The 20,642-nt window shown below is 58.8% G+C and overlaps 1 protein-coding gene across 1 annotated transcript; it reads right to left on the reverse strand.

Annotated features, from left to right (window-relative positions):
- Positions 1-616: 616 nt before the first annotated feature.
- On the reverse strand, positions 617-18,785 carry SPDEF (SAM pointed domain containing ETS transcription factor). Its single transcript, XM_025926070.2, has 6 exons — positions 18,653-18,785; positions 7,347-7,811; positions 5,070-5,267; positions 3,992-4,039; positions 3,753-3,899; positions 617-1,296 (listed from the first exon to the last, which is right to left on the reverse strand). The coding sequence occupies exons 2-6, from the start codon at positions 7,780-7,782 to the stop codon at positions 1,118-1,120; spliced, it is 1,008 nt and encodes a 335-aa protein (XP_025781855.2). The 5' UTR covers positions 7,783-7,811; positions 18,653-18,785; the 3' UTR covers positions 617-1,117.
- Positions 18,786-20,642: the final 1,857 nt, after the last annotated feature.

Below are 20,642 nucleotides of genomic sequence, written 5' to 3' on the forward strand. Positions count from 1 at the left end.
CAGACCTTCTGAGCCCTACCTATCCCCATCCCTGGGGTGTTCGGCAGAGGGCATGGCAGAGGTCCGGGACCCTCCAAGAGAGACACCACAAACAAGTCAACCTCTCTTCCACCCGTTTGCTGTCGAGCCAGGGTCTCATAGTGGGGGCTGAAGTGCCCACTCTCTCCTCACCCCTGCTGCCCCATCCCAGAGCCATTCTGGTTGGCCAAGCAGAGACCAGGGCTCAGGGGCCCCTCGCAAGAGGGTTAGCACCCTGGCCACTTAAGGCAGAAAGCCCCCGATCTACAGCACAGCAAGAGGCCGTGGAGGATGCCACCATCTCCCCCTGCCTAAGTAGGTAGACCCTTTTCAGCCCCAGCCCTGCTCCTTCCTATGGGCCCCCATGTGGGTGGGAGGAGATGAGGGTGTTTCTAGCCCCTCCCAGGCCTTGAAGGCTCACTGCCTCTCTCCCATGGCCTCTACCAATTAATTACCCTTTTCCGTTTAGACTCCGCTCAATGCCACCTCCCCCAGGAAGCCCCCTGTGACCACCCCAAGGCCACTGTGACAACCACTTTGAGCAGTGGTGGCCTCGGGGCTGTGCCACTCACTCGCTGCACAGACACTGGGGCCACGGTAGTTCTCTAGTATCTTTATTATCCGTTCCCAGGAGCACCCCAGGCTTCCCGACTCGAGGGCACAGACGTCTCCTAGCACCACGCCAAGCATGGTGCAGGATGGGGCAGCAGGGAGCACTGGACTGCTAGTGGCCTTGGCTAAGTCACTGTCATTCTGTCGGCTCTGCTCTGGAAATTCTGGGGTCAGAGGCTGGGGTGGAGGGATGGCCTTCCCCGGGGAGCCATGAACACTGAGGACAGCCCTGTCTCCTTCCATCTTCCAGGGAACTGGGCATGTGAGCAGTCAGGCCCGAGGAGGAAGCGCTCCCACCCTGGGGTTCCCCAGACCCCGGAGAGCTCATTTACGCCCCTGGAAGCAGAGGGCCGTCCCCTCCAGGACCTTAGACTCCGACGCCAGGAGATTGCAGTCTCCCTCAGCTCAGGGTCCGGCAGAGGCAGGGGTGGGCAGGAGGGAGGTCTGGCGAGGGCGAGTTTCAGGCCTAGGGCCTGGCCTGCAGCCCTCAGATGGGGTGCACGAACTGGTAGACGAGGCGTTGGGAGATGTCCGGCTTCCGGATGATGCCCTTCTTGTAATACTGGCGGATAGAACGGCTCAGCTTGTCGTAGTTCATGGCCGGCCGGTTCTTGCGGATGCCCCACAGCCGGGCCACCTGAGCGGAGTCCTCAATTTTGAAGATGCCTGGGGGAGCAGGTGGGCCCAGAGAGAGCCAGCGGTGCAAGGCGGGGGTGTGCCAGGAGGGAGAAAGACCAAAACCAGCAGGTCAGTGTCGGCGGTGGGGGGTGAGGGCCAGGCTGGGGGCGTGGGGGGGCATACTATCTACTCCCAAGGTGGCAGCAAGGGTTAAGGAAATTTGTGCCCCAGTAAGTGATTAATGATACTATGGGGTCACAAACCTGCTGAGTGCAGGGTGAGCCTGCGTACTTTAGCGGGTTATTTGGGGCCCCGAGGGCCTGGCCCCTGCCAGCCTCTGCTCCTACTGTGGGGTTTGCACACCCTGCGCAGAAGCCCTATGGGGCTCTGAGCTGTGCCTACAGCTCATTTGTCAAGGTCATCCCCACTTCCGCCCCCGCCCCCACCACCTTGACCAGCAGCTCCCAAGCCTGAAAGACCTCTTTGCCATCCTCAGCCGAAGCCAACACGGCCCTTTCTGGTAGGATTAATTCAGAGCAGGTAGGGAAAAGAGTGGATTTGGAGACAGGCTGCCTTAGGTTTGAAGCCCGTCTCTGCCATATTCTACCTCGAGAAGCTGTTTGAGGCCCCTTTATTGTGAGGGTGGAGGGGATCGTAATGACTACTGTTTGTTGAGTGGCGACAGAAAGTGCTTACAGCGGAGTCTGACAGAAGTTTCCCTTGGGAGGAACTATTCATTGTTAACAATCCCAGTTCTCATTCTAAACCCTCCTGGCAAAACCCAAGCCAGCACACTACTTCCAGGGAGCCTTCCCAGACCACTTTGCCCTCCCTGATCTCCTCTCCCTAGAAGTCTATCATGGAACCGTCTTCCTGAGGACCGGGCTCGCATTAAGTCTCAAATAGACACAAGGGTTACCGTGCCTTGTGCAGGAACTTCTCTCCACGCCCTCTAGCCCCTATTTGTCCTTCACACTCAGCCCAAGTCACCACTCCCGGGAAGTCCTCCTGAACAAGGCACAGCTGCCCCCACCGCCCTGTCGCAGCCCCGGCACGCTCTGTACCCCAGCTCATTTCGCTGCTGGTTCTCCTATAACCTGCAGGTCCCTCGAGGACGGGGTGCAGCTGAATCCGCCCTGCACCAAAGGGACACTTACTCTCCGTAAATGTTGGCTGGGCTGGTGTGGAACCAGAGGATGTACTCAGTGAAGGTTTGTTGGAGGAATGAATCCTGTCCATTTTACATATAAGAAGACTGAGGTCCCAATACCCATAGCTACTAATGACAGGATAGGGCCTAGAACGCAGGTTTCTTGGCTCTGAGTCTTTTCCAACACACACACACACACACACACACACACACACACACACACACACACACACACACCATCTAGTCCTGCACTGTCCAGAGGTAGCCACTAGCCGTATGTGGCCCTTGAATACTTGAAATGTGGCTAGTCCGAATTGAGATGTACTATAAGTGTAAAATACTCACCAGTGTTTGAAGACTTAGTAAAAATGTCTCATTAGTAATTTTTATATTATGTGTTGAAATTTTAATAATCTGTAATATTAGATTAAATAAAAGCTTATTAAAATTAAATTCACCTGTTAAGGGGCACCTGAGTGACTCAGTTGGTTAAGCATCTGACTCTTGATTTGGGCTCAGGTCACGATCTCACGGTTTCATGAGTTCGAGCCCCATGTGGGTTCTGTGCTGACAGCATGGAGCCTGCTTGAGATTCTCTCTCTCTCTCTCTCTCTCTCTCTCTCTGCCCCTCCCCTACTTGCACTCTCTCTGTCTCTCTCACAGTAAATAAACTTTAAAAGTTCACCTGTTACCTTTTTTTTTTTTATGTGGCCTCTTGGAAATCTAATACTGCCTGTGAGGCCCACGTGGTATTTCTCACCGGGCACATCAGTCTCCCTGAGGCAGCTATGATTTTTTTTTTAATTTTTTTTTAATGTTTATTTATTTTTGAGACAGAGAGAGACAGAGCGTGAACGGGGGAGGGTCAGAGAGAGAGGGAGACACAGAATCAGAAGCAGGCTCCAGGCTCTGAGCTGTCGGCACAGAGCCCGACGCGGGGCTCGAACTCGCAGACCATGAGATCATGACCTGAGCCGCAGTCGGACGCTTAACCGACTGAGCCACCCAGGCCCCCCAAAAATGGGGGGAAGCTATGATGTTTTGAAGGGGAAGACTGTGTCCAGTTCTCGGCAGAGTATTAAGTCCCTAGCATGTCCCCGGCCCCGTGTGGAGCTGGGGGGTCCTGTATAGGACAGAGCTTGGTCAGGAGACACAAGCTGCACGCAGATCCTGACGCTCCAGTGACGCAGCGTGTCCGGCATTCGGGGCAAAAGTGGGGGACGGCTCCTCCCCCCCCCCCCCCGCCCAGCCCCCAGCCGTCCCTGTGCCTGGCACCTGGCAGGAGGCCAGCAGGCTCCCGCCAGCGTCAGTGAGGCCCGATCCCCTCGCGGCTCGCGTGGGGAGCCCGGCTCACCCTTCTCCTTGTTGAGCCACCGGATGAAGCGGCCGTAGCTGTGGGGCTTGAGCAGCAGCTCCTTGAGGAACTGCCACAGGTGGATGGGCTGCCCGGAGCAGGAGGAGTCCACCTCGCTGTCGGTCCAGCTGTCCTCGCTGGTGGAAGCTGGGCAGCCAGGGAGGGGGGCGGTGAGTGGGGCCCCACCCCTCGACCCTGCACCCCAGAGCCCTGGCCCCTCCCTGCTGGCCCTGGCTCACCGCAGTAGTGGATCGCCCCAGGAGAAGTCCTCTCTTTCATCCAGGCCGCTGCGGGGCAAGGAGAGAAGGTTGAGACCCAGGGCAGACCCAGAGGGCAGAAGAGGGTGTTCGGGTGGGACTGAGGCCAAGCGGCGTGGATGGGGGCAGCCAGCTTCTGCCCCCATCACCACCTGGCTCCCTAGCCAGGCACTTGCCAGCTACTGGGCGGGGGCAGGACACCGGTCTCTACTGGTCATACATATGAGTGGGTCCCATGCCTTTATTGATCCCAGACCCCTAAGGGCAGGGGCCTCGACTCGTGAGGCAAGCACTGCCTCCCCCAAAGCATGCAGCTCCGTGCAGGGCACGCAGTGGGATGCGAGGTGATTTAAGCATTAAGGGGTTGGCACGCAGCCATTAGAAATAGGGCAGCTGTAGAGATGCTGTTGGGGAGCCAGGTCCAAGATAAACCAAGAGTGGAACAGTGTGATACTCTGGCACGATCCATGTTACAAAAGGGTGAAAACCACACGTGTATGTTTGCTCGTTGTGTGCATAGACTCTCTCCAGCACGTACCCAAGAAACCAGTAACGGTGGTTGCCTCTAGGCAGGGGGACTGGAAGGCAGGGGGTCAGGAGCGAGGGGGGAAACTCCTTTTCATGGTACTATTTCCATTATGGTCTTTTGAGAACTCATGCACACTGATTACCTCATTACTCCTTTAATGGAAGACAACACAGAACAGACAAACACAATTTCAAAAGGACAAAGGAGGACTTCGTGGTCCCCACGGTCCCCATCAGCTATGCCGTCCGCGCTCTCACAGTCCGACTCCTACCTTTTAACTTCCCACACGCTCTGGCCCTAAGCGCTGTGGGTTTGCCCAGGGCTGGGAGTGGGTCAGGGCTGGTGAGTCGGCCCAGGATCTGGGGAGGCAGCAGCAAGTGGGGCTGAGATTTAGAACAGAGTCCGGACTGGGACCGACCAGCTGCTTCCCCAGCAGAGAGCGACCCTGGCAGGAGTCCCAGCCTAGCGCCCCCCTCAGGGTCCCTGGCTCGGAGCTCGGGAGGCGCCTCTCTCACCCATGCCGCGTCCCACCTGATTTCCAGATGTCCAGGTGGGCGTGCAGCACGTCCCCACCCAGAGGTGAGCGCTGGCGGAACTGCTCCTCCGACATGGCGCACAGCTCCTTGCCCCCCAGCTCCTGGAAGGCCTTGCCCACGGGGGGCAGCCGGTACTGGTGCTCTGTCCACAGGAGCCACTTCTGCACGTTGCCAGGGCTCCAGTCCACGGGGTCTGGACAAGAGACACTCCCTCAGTTCCACGGGCTACTTGAGGCCACCGCCCCGAATGTGGCCAGCTCTGCTCTGGTGGGGCGCCCGTGGGAACTGGAAGCTTGTGGCCCGGATTGTGTGCTCCTGGGATGAGAACAGGCCAGGCCAGAGAGGGCCTTGAGGGGCCCTGTGGAGGGGGCACCCAAGAAGAGAGGGGAGTGAGGCAGAGGAGCCGGGGTCCTAAAAACAAACTTGGCTCAGGGCAGGGTAGCCTGGGGCCTCTGCACCCCCCACCTCACCCAGACCTCGGGTCCCCCCGACCCCTCCAGTCCCTTCAGAAGGCCTTTCAGGAAGCCCCCTCCCCGGAGGGGGCGGTGACATTAAACCAGAGACACCTGAGCTTCTCTCTCAGCTGCCTCTTGCCTTCCCCAAACCCTTCAAGGAACCAGGGAAAATAACCCAACCAGGAATTAGTCCTGCAACCCGAATCCTAATCTCCACCGTATTTTACAGATGAGGAAACTGAGGCACAGAGAGTTGTAGCCTCTTGTCCAACAGCTAACAAAGGGCCGGGTACGTACTAGCTGCTCAGTGCACGAGCACTGAGTGAATAAATGGCAGGGCACCGGGCGGTCATGATGCGGCTCTCCAGGCCGCAGAGGCTAGGAAGAGAGTCACTGGCTAGGTTCCCCGGGGAGCTGCTCTGGGGTGAGCCTGGCAGGGCCTGTGGGTGGAGGCTGGGCTGGTGGCACAGTCACAATGGGGCCTCCAAGTGAACACTGTGGCCTAAGCTGGTGCCCTAGCTGGATGACCTGCAGGCTGGGCTGCCCCCACTTCATAAACCCATTTTCTTTCCCAGGGTCAAAGCAATTTGTTTCTGTCTCCATTGTTCAGAGGGTAGGCCCCTCCCCAGCCCGGTGTGGGAGAGGAGGCAGAACGGGGAAACCTCCAGGGGCAGGACGGGCATGGGGCACCCGCAGGGATGGTTGGGGGCGGGGGCCGGGCCTGGATGACTCTGAGGAGGAGGGGCTGGGCCTGAGGGACGCCTGAAGACTTTTTGTGTGACAGCAGCACGAGAGTGGGATGCTCAAATGCCGGGATCCGGGGACCCAGGAGATGGGTCAGGCCTGCCCAAAGCTGGAGAGACGATGTGGGAACAGGAGGCTGGAGACCCCGCAGCCCCTCAACTCACAGCATCAGCCCCACAGCCGCACCTTCCAGGCACACACGTGTGCCTGGACTCCTAATGCCCCCTCATCAGAGCCCTCATCACCACCGGACCAGTGACACACATTTATCTAGTTATCTACGATCCGTTTCCCTCACTGTAATGTCCGCTCAATGGATAAAGGGGCTTTTGTGTTGTGTTCCCCACTCTATTCCCCAGTGCTAGAACACAGCCTGCCATATTCAGAAGTTACTGTTTATTGAGCATCTATTATGTGCGAGGTGCCATCCTAGAAACTGGGGATGTAGCAGGGAACCAGACAGATGAAAATCCCTGCCCTTGGGGTGTGTACATTCCAGTGGGGGAGACAGAGAGCAAATAAAATGGATAAATAAAATATGTAGGGCATCGGACCGTCCATGCGATGAGAGAAATAAAGCAGGAGGAGTAAGAGTTGGCGGTGTGGGCAGGGAAAGCCTCATCAAGACAGTGCCATTTGAGTCAAGATCTGAAGGAGGCACGGGGTGAACCGAGGAACTCTTTGGGGGAAGAACGTTTTGGATTGAGAGACCAGGAGATGCAAAGGTCCTGAGGCGTGAGGGTCGTGGGCACAGCAAAAAACAGGTGTGGCTGGAGCAGAGCAAATGAGGCGAGCGTGGAGACGCCTCTGGGGGGGTGGGTAGAGGGTCAGATGGTGTAGAGCTTGATTGCATTGCCTCCAGCAGTTGGGGCAGAGAGGGTAGGAACCTTCCCAGGCTCCCAGCTGCTGTGTGCCGTGGGCTGACTGTATGTGCGGAATCCCCAGCATGCCTGGTGTTGCTGAGGCCGGGCCAGGGGTGGCCAGAGTGCACCTTGCGCGGCCCCCCACACCCCCAGCGACCTCAGCCCTGCTTGCGGCCCGCCTTACGGAGGGGGACGTGCGGAAAGGCTCACCTGCGGTGATGTTGAGCAGCTTACAGGCTGTCTCAATGTCCTTAAGCACCTCGCCCACCACCATGGACTGCACCTGCTCCAGCGAGTGCTCCTCCAGGGTCAGACTCCCCGGTGCCAAGTCCAGGCTGCCCCCGGGGGCTTGGCTGTCGATGACAGGGCACTGCTCGGGCTCCTCAGGTGGCTCCTCCCGAGAGCTGGCCCCGGGGCCCTTGGTGGCCCAGTTGCCATCCTCAGGGTACAGCATGTCAAAGTAGGAGAGGTAGAAGGCAGACAGGCCCTGGTCAGGCGTGGCAGGCGGGCTGGGGCTCCAGTCCCGTCTCTCGGGCCCCACCGCCCCCACGGCCGCCTTTTCCACGCCTGTGCGCAACACAGCGTCGGGGGGCAGCAGGAGGCGGCCGGGGGCCACGCTGCTCAGGCCCGGGCTGGCGCTGCCCATGCCGCCGTTGCTTGGGCTGGTGGCTGTGTCTGCAGAAATAAGAGAGGAAGGCCAATCAGGGTCTGGCTGCTTCCCCATCCCCGTGGGGGCCACTAAGCTGGTTATGGGGATGAGGGGCCCACTGGGCCAGGGAGAGAGTTGGGGCTTCCGGGTCATTGGGCAGTTAGGACAGGGCTGGGCAGATAGGCTCCTGGCTGGGAAAGAAAGTGAGGTGTAAACAGCTTTCCCCAAGAAAGCCAGGCTGGCTGAAAGCAGCAAATCTTTACCCACGTGGTGTGCTTACCACACCCTTCTGAGGTCCTCGGCCTCATTCAAGCCTCACAACAGAAGGCATGAGTAGCCCCATTTGGTAGATGAGCACACTGAGGCCTGGACAAGTAAACTTCAGCGTCCGGGCCTCTGGCCCCAGGCCAGCCCATGCCCAGATCCCCCGTCCACTGTCCTGTGGAGGAAGTTCCTTTTGAGAGCTAACCCAAATCTCTCTTTCTGGAGCAAAGCTTGTTTTCTTTTATTCTTCTCCTAAAGACGGTGGGGAAGGGAGAAGGTCACCATCACCTTCACCTGGCGGTTGAAGGAGCGAGGAGCAGGTGTGGGGAGTGGCAGGGTAGACGCCACTCACAAGTCAGGGAGGCGGGCCCTCTTCCCCTCCACCACCATTTGGGGGATGTGAACAAATTGACAGTGCTGAGGCAGTCACTGAGTGGCGCCACACTGGCTCAGGACTGGGTTCCTTGTACCTACCCACCTCTTCCTCCCCAAAGGTACTGCCCCCTGCCCCTCCCAGCTCCCAGGGCCCTCTCCTTTCCCCTCGCCCTGGAGGAGTGTGCCCTGAGGAGGCCGTGCCCACCTGCAGGGGAAGGGTGTGGGGAGGGGGAGAGAGGGGAGGAGGAGCATGCTCTGGGGAACGACGGAGGCCCCCAGAAACTCAGACACCCACTCTTCCTGCCGCCCCGAGGCCCCCCAGGGGGCTACCACTTGGCCTCAAAACAGGAGCTGGAGGCCTCTTTCCACAGCGGTCATGCAGGCCCTGCTTTGCCGAGGGCCCTTTTTCTCTGCACCCCCTATTGGAGTAGGCGGATCGGGTGAGGCAGGGGCCTCAGGAGATGTACAGGTACCAAAACCCCAGGGTTTTTGGGCTATTTCTGTGATTTGTGGGCCCGGGACTCCAGCACGACTCAGGACAGAGGTGGAAGATTATCAACAAGTACACGCTCCTAATGAAAGTCAGCAGGAAGGAAAGGAGCAGACGAACCCGTTAAGGGCAAGTTCACGTGGGCCCACGTGTTCCTCACGACGTGGTGCCTGGGCCAGCAGCATCGGCGCCACCTGGGAACGTGGCAAAAAATGCAGATTCTCAGGCCGACCGCGGAGCGACCGAGTCAGAAGCCCCGGGAAAGCCCGGCAGTGTGTTTCAGCTTTTGGGTGATTTTTTTTTCTTTTTTTTAAATTTTTTTTAACGTTTATTTATTTTTGAGACAGAGAGCATGAACGGGGGAGGGTCAGAGAGAGGGAGACACAGAATCTGAAACAGGCTCCAGGCTCCGAGCTGTCAGCACAGAGCCCGATGCAGGACTCAAACCCACAGACCGCAAGATCATGACCTGAGTCGAAGTCGGCCGCCCAACCGACTGAGCCACGCAGGCGCCCCGCTTTTGGGTGATTCTGACACAAGCTCACATTTGAGAATTGCCGCTTGAAAGGCATCGGGCCAGTGAGAGGGAGAGGCATTAATCAAAGGACCGGTAGACTCTACTGGTGACATGTACTGTGCCACACCGGGACAGTGGGGGGCTCCCCGGCCCATCGTGGCTCCCCCCGTGGGACTGACCTGGCTGCCCGGTTAGCCTCGGTGTGCAGCGGCATTTACCCCTCCCTGGAGGGGGCGCAGGGAAAGAACCCAGCTGGGAAGACCCTTCTGGCTTCTCTAGGCCTGCAGCTAGCCCATTCCACACCTTCACATATCTCAGAAAACAGCGATCTTTCTCTCTGGAGAGCAGAGTTTGGTGAAGGGGGCCCGAGTGGAATTCCAGCTCTGTCTCGTCCCCTCTCTTGTGCAGTGCCCGACAGTCCCAACTTTAACATGGCAGCTGTGCCACTTCCTGTGGCGGAGACAACGCCAGCAAGAGAGAAGGGTGTTCCCTTTGATTTCGACTCTCCCTTTCAAGAGCTCCTTTAAGTGACAAGGAAGGAAAGGTCAGGGTGGGGTGGGGCTGCGGGGGGCAGAGGGCAGGCCTGGAATCATTTCAAGGCCTTCTGTGCAAACACACATGTGTGCTGTGGGCCCAACATTATTTACCCAGGCCGTGCCAACAGCCCCCTCTGCTCCCGGGTCCCCACCCTGGCCTATGCCCACGCCCTACCCCCTAGGAGGCCCCACCCCTGGACAGCCCCTCTCAGCCCCGCACCTCGTCGCCCCTTCCTGCCTCCCGCCCCATCCACGTCCCCAGGGCTCCCGTGCCTGCCACGTTAGGATAGTCTCTGCCAGCACCCTGGGCCATGTGCCAGGGAGACAGAAAGCTTTTCCGAGAAGCAGAAGAACTTGCTTCCCTCGTGGCGCTCCTGCTTGCGTGGCTGCAGCCACAGGTGGGGTGGGAGGCAGCTGCTGTTTCGGGGCACGGTGGCATGAGGGGTCAGTGAGGATGAACGGATGGGGCAGGTGGCAGCATTTGCTGGGCTGGGATGTGATGACACATCCCTGACTCACTGAGCGAGCACCCCTTGCATCTGTCCTTCCTCAGAGAGCAGCAACCGGGCCTTATGCTCATTCCCATTTTGTGGATGGGCAAGTGAAGGCGCAGAGATAAGTGACTTGGATCCAGGTCTTCTGACTCCTGGTCCAGGCGAGTTCCCGCCTCCGCCCCACCCTGCATTTCAGCTCCCCCTCACCTTGCTCCTAAATGCCAGGGAACCTGCTCTCAACCAAGGCTCGGTCCCAGCTCCCAACACCTCCCTGGTGAAAAATAATAATTGTGCGGTGGGAGGAAAGATCTGACTGCCCACAGGTGGGGAGGTGGAGGGGAATGCTCTGACCCCCGCAGCCCAGATCCGGGGGGACCTTGGTTTACTGGTCAGGGAGCCGGGGGTTTTAGTGTCCAGCCTGCAACTCTGGCGTCTGGCTCTGGGGCCAGACTCTGGCTGGAAGAGAGAACTGCTCAGGGAGCACTTCCCCAGGCCCAGAGCATTCCCGCCTGTCACTCCTTTACTACCCACAGCCCCAGGGGACGTGGGCTCGGGAGCCCTATTTTATAGATGTGGACAGGGGGGCACAGAGGTCTTAATACAGCTTGCCAGAAGTCCCCAGCTGGACATGCAAAGGCTGTGCTTGTTGTGCCACATTCCCTCTGAGGCTGGCCAGTCCGTTTTCCCAGGGTCCTGCCCACCTCCTGATTGGGCAACTTGATCCTCCAAAGTCCATTCCCACCTCCTGACTGCTCACTCCACGCCACTGTCAAGCTCATCTCCCTTCGATGCTCCTTCATCAGGCACCCCTGTGCTCAAGAACCTCCCATGGCTCCCCATTGCCACCCTCATGCAATCCCAATGGCTGGTGCCCATGTCTCAGCTCACCTCCTACCCAGCCCAGATTATCAGAGTTGGAAGGGACTATATGTTATACGAAAGTTTTGTAGATCACATATGGGGAAGGGATTCATTTGCTGGTCAGTGGCAGGGTCTGGACCAAAACCAAGGATCGATCGACATGGTGACTGTATCCGGGCTCTCATGACAATGGCATTTCTCCCCTGGCCCCAGTGCTGTGGGCACAACATGGCTATTTTGTGTTGCCATCCCCCTGCCCAAGATGCCACTTCCCTCTCATCACAGTTCAGCCCAAAGCCCCCTCCTCTCCCAGGAAGCCCTCCTCAACAGCTGACTTCCCAGCTCTTCCCACCTGTGCCGTGCAGTTCAACCATGATTACATCCACAGGTGATTGTTCGCCCATGAAGACACATGTGCACTGGGGAAAATGAGGCTCACAGAGTGGCAGGGACCTGCCCATAGTCATGGCAGAGCGAGGACCAAACCTGGGGCCCGCTGACCCTCAGGCTCCTGCTCCATAGGCACAGGGTCCTGGGACAAGCCCCATGTTTGCCAAGCCCGGGCCCCTGTGAAGGCTGGCCCAGCCCTCCCATTGGCCTATGCAGGCTGGGTCTGAGATGCTGCCCGTCTCCTGAGCGATGCCTCCAGCTCCCAAACCTCGAGTTGATCTTTTCTGGATTAAACCACATGTCTGGATTAAGGGCTCAGCATGTCCTGGCTCCCTCCTGCCCCAGAGGCTCTGGCTCAGACTCCAAACAAAGAAAATTTGGTAACAGCTGGTGGAGGCCAAGGCCCAGATCTAGGGCCAGACCAGCAGGACCGTGGGGCTGTGACCAGAGGGATTAGCCTCCTCAGGGGCCCTTCTCTCAGCACCTCCCACTCCCTCAGGAAGGCAGATCAAGGAGAGAGGGCAGAGGGACCCAGAGTTGGAGATTTATAGCAGCCGTTTCATGCCACTGCCCGGCCTCCCGGGTTCTCACTGCCACCCCGACCTGGCACCGGCAGAAGATCGCCTGATATCTCCAGAGGCCACAGCCTCAGGGAAATGGAGTTACCAGGGAGGTCTTTAGGCAGCTCTGGGCGCTTATGGGCTTGGAGCCTGTCTCCCACATCCTGCTCAGTTCAGGCTCCCAGATCGCACCCCCGGGGGGATTGCGGGTGGGATAAATGTTCTCGGGCCCCTAACTCCATCGTGAGACCCAGCCTCAGGCTGCCCAGAGCCCAGGACCCTGGCTGCAGACCCCAGCACCAAGAGCACCAGGGGAGAGTGGGGGGTGGGGGGCGGGGGTGACAGAACCTGCTACTGAGCTCTGTGTCGGCCTTTCTCCACCAGCTGGGGCAGACCTTCTGGGGCTTCCTCACTGTGTCCCACCGTCCTGGCTGTCAGCCTCTCTCTCCCTCCATGCAAGGGCCTCCTTCAATCTGTCAGGGTCAGGGGACTGTGGGGGTGTGACTAGGGCCTGGCCAGGGGCCATGCAGAGTGGGTAGGGGCCACACGGGCCTGCCCCCCAGTTAGCTGGTCAGCACCTTGGAGAGAAGCTTGGCCTGCCCAGGATGCAGGGAGACTGAGGCCAGTGCCCAACCCTGCCCGCCTCTGGACCCAGCCTCTCCCTGCTACTTTCTCATTCTTCCACCCCTCCTCCTGCCCCCTTACTTCTCAGTCACTCCCGCCCTCCATGGAACCTCAGCTCCCTTTGCCCTTTAAAACTGTTCTTCGAACGAGCTGGACCCAATAAAAGGATGCAGCCTCCTCCTTACTGACCACCCTTTCCTGTCCAGAGCGCCACCTCTCTCCACCGGACAGATTTGCCTTCTTACTCAGGAAGGTGTCCCAGGCTGGCTACCTCCAGGCAGCTCTGGCCTTCCTCAAGCACCCCATTGTGGTCATCCCCAGGCACCTGCTGCCCCTGGCGACTCCAAGGACAGAGAGTAGGGAGGTGGGTCCCTCAGGGGTGACTGGGAGAGGACTTGTCTATCTTGGGCTCAGCATGAGAACAGGGGAGGTAGGTTTCTTCTAGGTCTCCTGGCTTTCTCCCACCTCGTCAGATCCCAGACCCGGGCAGGCCCCTGGCCTAACTTTTCAGGAGCCCTGTTCTCTGGGAGGTTCAGCTTGAGCCTGGAGGTGTGTGTGGAGAATGGTGGGGGGTGGGGTGCAGCGAGGCTATAGGAATCAGAAGCTGGGTAGGGAGTTGGGACACAGGGCCAGGTGGCAGGAGCAAATAGGTTCAAGGGAACATCAAGGAGTCTGGTCTAGTCTGCTTTCCCCACAGTTGCCTCGGGCAGCCAGGACCCCAAAGGCACATTTGTACCAGCTCCGTCTCCCATTTGCTCCCGCTGCACGGGTACCACTGGCATCCACGCATTCAGCCTTCCAGACACTGCTTGTGACCCTGTCCGGGACAAGGTGAAGGCCAGCTAAATAAACTGCTTCCTTGGGTTTGCGCAGCCAACCCAGGGGGCAGCCGCTATTACTCCCACCTGACAGACACGGGTGCCGTGACCGCGACCAGGAAAGTGTCTGTGATGACTGAGCAGGGACCGGAACTCAAGACGGAGCACTTCCCTCTTTTCACACAGTGCTGTGACTCAGCACCTCCCAGCCTCTAGGGTCCCCCTGCTGCCCACCCCTTTCACCTTTGCTTAGGCCTCCCGCTGACCCAGCCCCTGCAAATGCCCCACAGCGGAGCTCTGGGTGGCGCGGACGCCTGCAGCCTGGAGGTGCAGAAACCCACCTCAGCCTCAAGCTCTCCCCTGTATTTGAGTTTGCTCCAAAGGCAGGGGGTGGGGAGGCGTGGCCTGGGAAGAACTGGAGCCCTCAGCCCCTGGAGATGTGAGACCCTGTCCTGCTCTGTTCGCGCTGGATGTGGGGCCCTGGGCAGCCCCTGGTCCCCTCCGGGCCCCAGTGTCCTTTTCTGTCCTCTGAAGGGATAAGTCACCTCTCAGGGCTTTTCTAGCCCAGACGCTGTCTGGATTCTATGATCCCATGGCCCCCATCTTGCCCCTGAGCCTGACTTGGAAGCAGGATGGTGGAGAAACAGGCGGACTCTAGGGGCTCCCCCGGCAAGTAGAAACGTGATTCAGGGTGGACATTTGGGCAGAATAAGGGGTGTGGCTGTGTCTCCTCCCTGCCTCCCTCCCCTGGAGTTGGTTGGTGTCCAGAGCCTCTGAAAAACCCAGCCCAGCCTTCTGCCCAAGTAGGGGCTCTGGCAGGCTGCCTCTGGCCTCACATATGGCGCATCAGACGGACTCCCAACCCCAGCAGCGTCCCCTCTCCACTTCATGCAGGCAGCCAAGACCCCAGCCAGGACAAACCCAGGTCTTAGAGCCAGTGATGCTGGGGTGGTCAGGCCACAGCCCCGATTTCCAGCCATATCAAGTTCAAGTCTTGCCTGACTTTCAGAAACTGCGGCTCACGTCTTCATTCAGCCCTTGTTGAGACAGGTCTGGTCTCAGTACCCCATCGAGCTCCTTTGCTCTCCCTTGGCCATGCATATTTCACCTTCGCTCAAGCAGTGCCGACTGGGCTGCCCCGCCTCCCTCTGGCACAGTCTCCCCAGGACCCCACAAATCGCCCCTCTTCCCTGCGCTCCTCCAGCACCTCGGCCCCATACCACCCCTCCCAGCACCTGCTCCAGGATGCAGGCTTCAATGTTTCATGGGCATCTTGTTCCCCGAGCTACTGGCCCCGCTGGACAGCCGGGTCCCTGAGGGTGTGAGAACACGTGGCTTCGCCCGGCTCCTGCCTGTGGCACTTTGGCCCGTCCTCTCGGCCTCTGCCTCCTCATCGGTGACACAGGGACTCAAAGGCACCTGCGTCTCTGGGGTTTGGCCAGGCTTTGCGATCTCCCAGAGGCGGGTGAGCACATTTGTTACCCGCCACGCCCCCAGCCCCGTCTCTAGCCTCACATGTCTCGGTGGCCTCCCCCAGGCCAGGCACAGCACTCCATAAACCAGGGTTGGTGAATCTATAAGGTCTTGACAGGGCTGAGGGAGAAAATGCGCCCTGAGCCCCAATCATAGGGCTGGGGAGCACCCCCTGGGGTTTCAGGACAAAGTGAAGGCACTCCAACATTGCACAAAATGACAGAAGTCCAGAATGAACTGTCTTGAGAGGCTAAGAACAGAAATTGCTTCAAAAGAGGTTTAGATAGGCGGGGATGGGTTCCTAGGGAGTTACTGGGGCCCACATCTCCATCTGTGAAATGTTAGCGGAGACACATCGCCCTTCTGTCCTAGAGCCCTGTGGAGGGGGGTGTGGGAGTCAGAGGCGGGAAGAACTTGCTCCCAAGAGCAGAGACACTTAGGTCCCCACCAATGTCACTAGTCCTGGGTGCTGAGACCCTGGCTGGGCAGCCACCCCCAGGCCCCTCTCCTGAATCCCAGAGCTGGAGGGAAAAGGGAGGGCTTCTCAACTCTGGTGGTGCCCAGAGAGGCCTCATTGTCCCTTTCTAAGGTCCTGAATGGGGGCTTGTCTATCTGGTCCCCAGCAGAGTCACACAGGTCCCTGGCAGGGGAGGAGCGGTCAGTCTGGAGGGATGAGGAGGCTCACCTTCCCTGGGTCTGGAGGCCCTGCCCCAGCTGCTGAAAGGTAGGAGAGGAGAATCTGGCAGGGGGCACCTCCTGAGCCAGGAGCATGCAAACGAGGCAGGGGAAGGAGCCCAGCATTAAATGTCAGGAAGAGCCCAGGGCAACTCGCCTTGTGCAAAGTTTGCTTTGGGAAGAGTTGTTCTACCTGACAGGCTGCTCCCTTGGCTAGGGGAGCAGGGCGGGGTGAAGAATGGGATGGGGGCGGGGAGGGGGCAAGGGGAGGGTCCCAGACCAGGATGGAGCCTCACCTCCCTGCTCTCTAGCTCTGGGACTGGGATAAGTGACTTGGCTTCCTCGGAGATTCAGTGATCCTGTCTGTTAAATGGGCTGTCAAGAGCATGCCTTAAGGCTTATGAAGATTGAGGGAAGGGTGGATGGAAATTTCTTGCGAATTGAGATGGGTGGAACATTCAGGAAGGTGGCACCAAATTGAGATGGGTGGAACATTCAGGAAGGTGGCACCAAATTGAGATGGGTGGAACATTCAGAAAGGTGGCACCGGGGAGCAGGTGAGGGGACGGGGCTGGAGAAGGGGGAGGGAAAGGTGATGGGGTGAGGAATGAGGGGAACAGAGGAAGAAGCAGGTGGTGATGGTGGGTGGAGGCTGGGGAAGAGTTGAGGTTGGTGGCGAGGGAGGCCTGGGCCTTACCTGAGGTCATCCTGCTCTCTAGTCCAGCCCGGGGCAGCTGCTGGCCTCACTCACCCCTCCCTGGCCTCTAGGAGGAGCCAGAGGTAGAGCCACCCACCTCTGCTGACCCGAGCCTGGGGCACAAGCCTGGGAAAGCACACATCTTAGAAAGCTGGCACATCCAGCCAGTCTGCCTCCACCAACTCCTATACAGCCTACAAAATCCAGCTCCAGATTGTCCCTTCCACGAAGCCTCCTTTAACAGAGGAGGCCACCTTGTCTAACCTTCTCATTACACAGACAAGGAGCTACAAGGGCAGGGAGGAAAAGTGACTTGCCCGAGGTCACACAGGGGGCCTGAACCCACCCTTTCCTGCCCTCCACCCAAAGCGTCTTTGTCCCCAGGTCAGTCTGAACTGACTTCCCCAGGTTACACTCAAGCCGCACCAAGCTGTTTAAGCACAAAATGGGGCCCTGATTGTTTCAAGGGTATTAACTTTGTATCTGCAATGACCTCAGTGGTAGAAAGTGGGTTCTCCTCTTTTTTCTACTTATTTCTGATCAACGGAACACCTGCTGAGTGTCCGCCCTCTTCCCTCAGGCTTGGTGGACAGAGAAGCTCCATGCAATTCAGAGGGTCCTTGGGAAAATCAAATGGCGTCGCATTTTACCGTGGGTGTTTTATAATTGCTAACTCACAAGAATCGAGTCCAGTAGAGACAGAGTTTTCGGCTCTAGGTGTCCTCATAGTGCCTTTTTCACTTCTCAAAGGGGAGGGTGGCTCCCCACCCTCAGAGAGCATCTCCTCCGCACCTCAACCTCCCCAAGAGCCCTGAGGATGCTCCCTCTCCCCAAATTTCTGTGAGTTTGGGGGGCGGGGTGAAACTTCAAGCTGGGAGTCTTTGGCTCTAGCCCTACCCCCAGCTGGGCTGGGTCGTGTCGGTGGGGGCCGGGGGGGGGGGTGCCCTGTGTGCTGGGGCGTCTCCTGCCCATCCCAACCGCCACCTCGCCACCTCGGGCCTGGGGAAGCCCGATGCCTGTTTGTTTTGTTACTCAGCCGAGCAGCTGGTGCTGGGGAGATGCAGCCTTACTGGGGGTTGCCGTGAAGCAGGAAATGAGGCCGAGTCCTAGACTTGACTAAGGAGAAGGAGAAAGGCCGTTACTGTCATATAGGGAAGGGGCCACTGGAGGCCTGTGGCCTGGGTATGGGCTGCTGGGTGGGTGAGGGGATCCGGGGCCGGCTCCATGGGACTGCCCACTCCCAACATGCACACACACGCACACACACACGTACACGCACACACGCGCACACCTGGTCCAGCCTCCAGGGGAGTCCCCAGACATCCCGACCCTCTGGCTTTCTACCTTGTCCTCTCCACCATCACTCCCCTCTCTCCCCACAGCAGACATCTGGCAAATCTTAGACATGAGCGTCCCCAAGGACGTCCCTTTTTTCTCCTAGCGTGCCCAGACTGGGGCCCGCAGGCCCAGAACGCCCAGACCGGCGTTCTGCCTCCCTGGGTACTCGAGCCCTGTTAGTTCGCTCCGCAGCTCCCCAGCCCACCTGGGTCCTGGCCCACCACCGCCCAAACCCCGGGCTCTGGGCCTGTCCCTCCTGCTCCGACCCAGAGCCCGGCCCTGAGCCTCCAGGCTTCGGCCAGCTCCTGCCCACCGCGGCCTGTCCCCAGGCAGACCCTTCTCTTGGCAGAGCAGCTGTGGCTGGCAGCGGCAGAAAGGTCGTCTGTGTTTCGCCAGCCAAGCAGAACTGGCCGTGTCTCGGGGACCGAGGCTCTGCACCTGCAAGGCTGCCTCCCTTCAGGCTGTACGGGCTGGGCTCCAGGTGGGCTCCAGACGGGGGCCATCCTGGGCCTCACCAGGCCAAGGGCTCACCCGGGCTCTGGGGTCAGCCCGGGGCAGGGGGCGCAGATGGGCAGCATAAGGAGGATCAGGGGATTCTGAGGGTGAAGGACCCAGATCACAGGCCAGCAATGCCTGGGAGATCAGTTCTGGACCCGGGGACCATGCCTCCAACTCCTGCCCTCTGTCACCCGCTCCGCACGGCTGGGAGGGGGAAGCCCCCATGGCAAAGCACTCTGCCTTCCCACCAGACTTACCCGTTGTCTGCCTGGTGCCCAGGGAGCCGTCCACCGTGGAGCCAACCTTGAGGGCCAGGAGAAGGCGTGGGCAGCACGGGCCACCGCTGGGTCTCAGCCAGGCATCTGGGGGGGCAGTGGGACCAGGGGCCAGAAGGGCTGGGGGCAGAGGTGATACTCGGGTGGGCCGCTGGGGGCCTGGCCACCCTCGAGGGGTGGCCCCCTGAGATCTCAGGGCTGTGTGCCCTGTAAGGGAGCCCTTCGCTCCCAGCCCGGGGCCACCTGCCCGCACGGTGGCAAGACCTAGCCTGAGGGGCTTACATGGAGGCCGTGGTGGGCTGGGGTTCCAGATCTGCAGGGCAGTGTGGACACGGGCAGAGTGCAGGAATGTGCTGGGAGGAAGGCAAGCAGCCGTGAGATGAAGAGTTGGCCAGGCCTGATTTCCCATTATAAGTAATCCTTCCTTATTTACCTGAACAAATATGCTCCCTGCTTACCTCAGACCACAGGCGGACTCCTGGTTAACCCTTGCAGGCCTCCCTCTCCTTGATGGGGGATCCATATTCTGGCAGCTAGAAAACCTGCTCATTCATTCATTCGTTCACTCACTTATGCATTCACTTACTCACTCATGTTCATTAGTTGATGCGTAGCCACTGAGCTTATAGTATGTGTAAGATACAAGGAATACATCTAGAGCAATGTGGGACAGGACACTAAGAGGGAGCAGCCAAGATTGGGGAACAGACAAGCAAGCTCAGTGGAAATTCAGAGCCACCCATGCCCCCAGTGGAGGGCCGTGGAAGCACCCAGCAAGGCAAGTCAGAGAGGGCTTCCTGGAGGAGGTGCTGTCTGGCTCTCCAGGCCGGGGATGGAAGGAACTTCAGAGAACCCCGTGGAAAAGGACCTGAGGCTTGTGGGCCCTCTCACCATATGTGGGACCCATGCTCTCTGTGCCCCACGGAGCCTGTGCAGGCCCATCATGCAGTGGTGTTCAGGGATGATCGGGAGCTCACTTTCCCAACCCAGAGTGGGGGCCGGCCAGCAGCAGCTTGCTCTCTGACAGTCCCTGTAGGATGGCGATGATGAGGTGCCCATGCCTGGCTCTTCCACCTCCGTGATCCCAGGAGGACCGCAAGGTTGAGCTCAAAGGTCTCGTCCCATTATGCCAGATGGCTTGAAGGATGTCGCCGGAGGGCAGGGGGCTGCCGCTTCCTTTCTCTGGATCACCTTGGAAGGGCACCAAGCACAGCTACCCGCATTCTGTCAGATGAGGGCATTTTAGACAACGTTCATCGTTGTTTTCTAATCTCAAGAGGGCCTGTGTGACTGCCCACAGTGAGAGTATTCTAGGGCTTCTAGGAAACCCCAGGGCCTGAACTCACCTTAACCGATGCCCAAATTCTCCAACATAACATGGTTGGACTTTTCACCCCGGAGAGCCCTGCACCTGGCTGTTATCACCCCTGGCACCTTGGTAAGGATGAGTTTCTACGGTGATTCGCCAGCAAAGTGGAAATTGGATGGGATGGAGGTCGGGGGAGAGAATACGAGGTCCTAAAATGGCCACAGTCGACCATCCCAGCCCCCAGGGGCGATACGTCCCGGCAGGTCCTCCTCTAGAAAGCCTTTCTGTGGCCCACGCCCCTGCCTGGCAGGCAGCCTTCCCCTCCAGTCTCACAGAATTCATGCTTATGTCAGCGCTCTGACACACCCAGAACAGCGGCCGCTGCTCACTGAGCACCTGCTATGTGACAGGCACTGTTCCACACTCGCAAGGTAAGCTATTCCCCATATTATAAGCACTATAACAGGGTAAATACAAGGATCGCCCAACAAATGCTTATTCGGTGGATGGGGTGTCAGAGATAGTCACTACCCCCCCCAACCCCCGCCCCCGAGTCTGCTCTCCCTGTTTCCTTAGTAAACAAGCCTCTAATTTTTGGCTGGGAACTTGGCTACCTGGAATTAAGACTATCCAGACTCTGTGACCAAGTGGAAGTGTTATGTG

The sequence above is a fragment of the Puma concolor genome, chromosome B2, assembly GCF_028749965.1.
Source record: "Puma concolor isolate L17-30 chromosome B2, mPumCon1.1.hap2, whole genome shotgun sequence".
NCBI classification, from domain to species: domain Eukaryota; kingdom Metazoa; phylum Chordata; class Mammalia; order Carnivora; family Felidae; genus Puma; species Puma concolor.

Coding starts and splice junctions, on each gene's coding strand:
- SPDEF (XM_025926070.2), bottom strand. CDS start 7,782: ATGGGCAGCGCCAGCCCGGGCCTGAGCAGCGTGGCCCCCGGCCGCCTC. Junction 5,268..7,346: donor GCTGCTCAACATCACCGCAG/GTGAGCCTTTCC, acceptor TCTCTTGTCCAG/ACCCCGTGGACTGGAGCCCT. Junction 1,297..3,752: donor GTGGCTCAACAAGGAGAAGG/GTGAGCCGGGCT, acceptor CTGCTCCCCCAG/GCATCTTCAAAATTGAGGAC.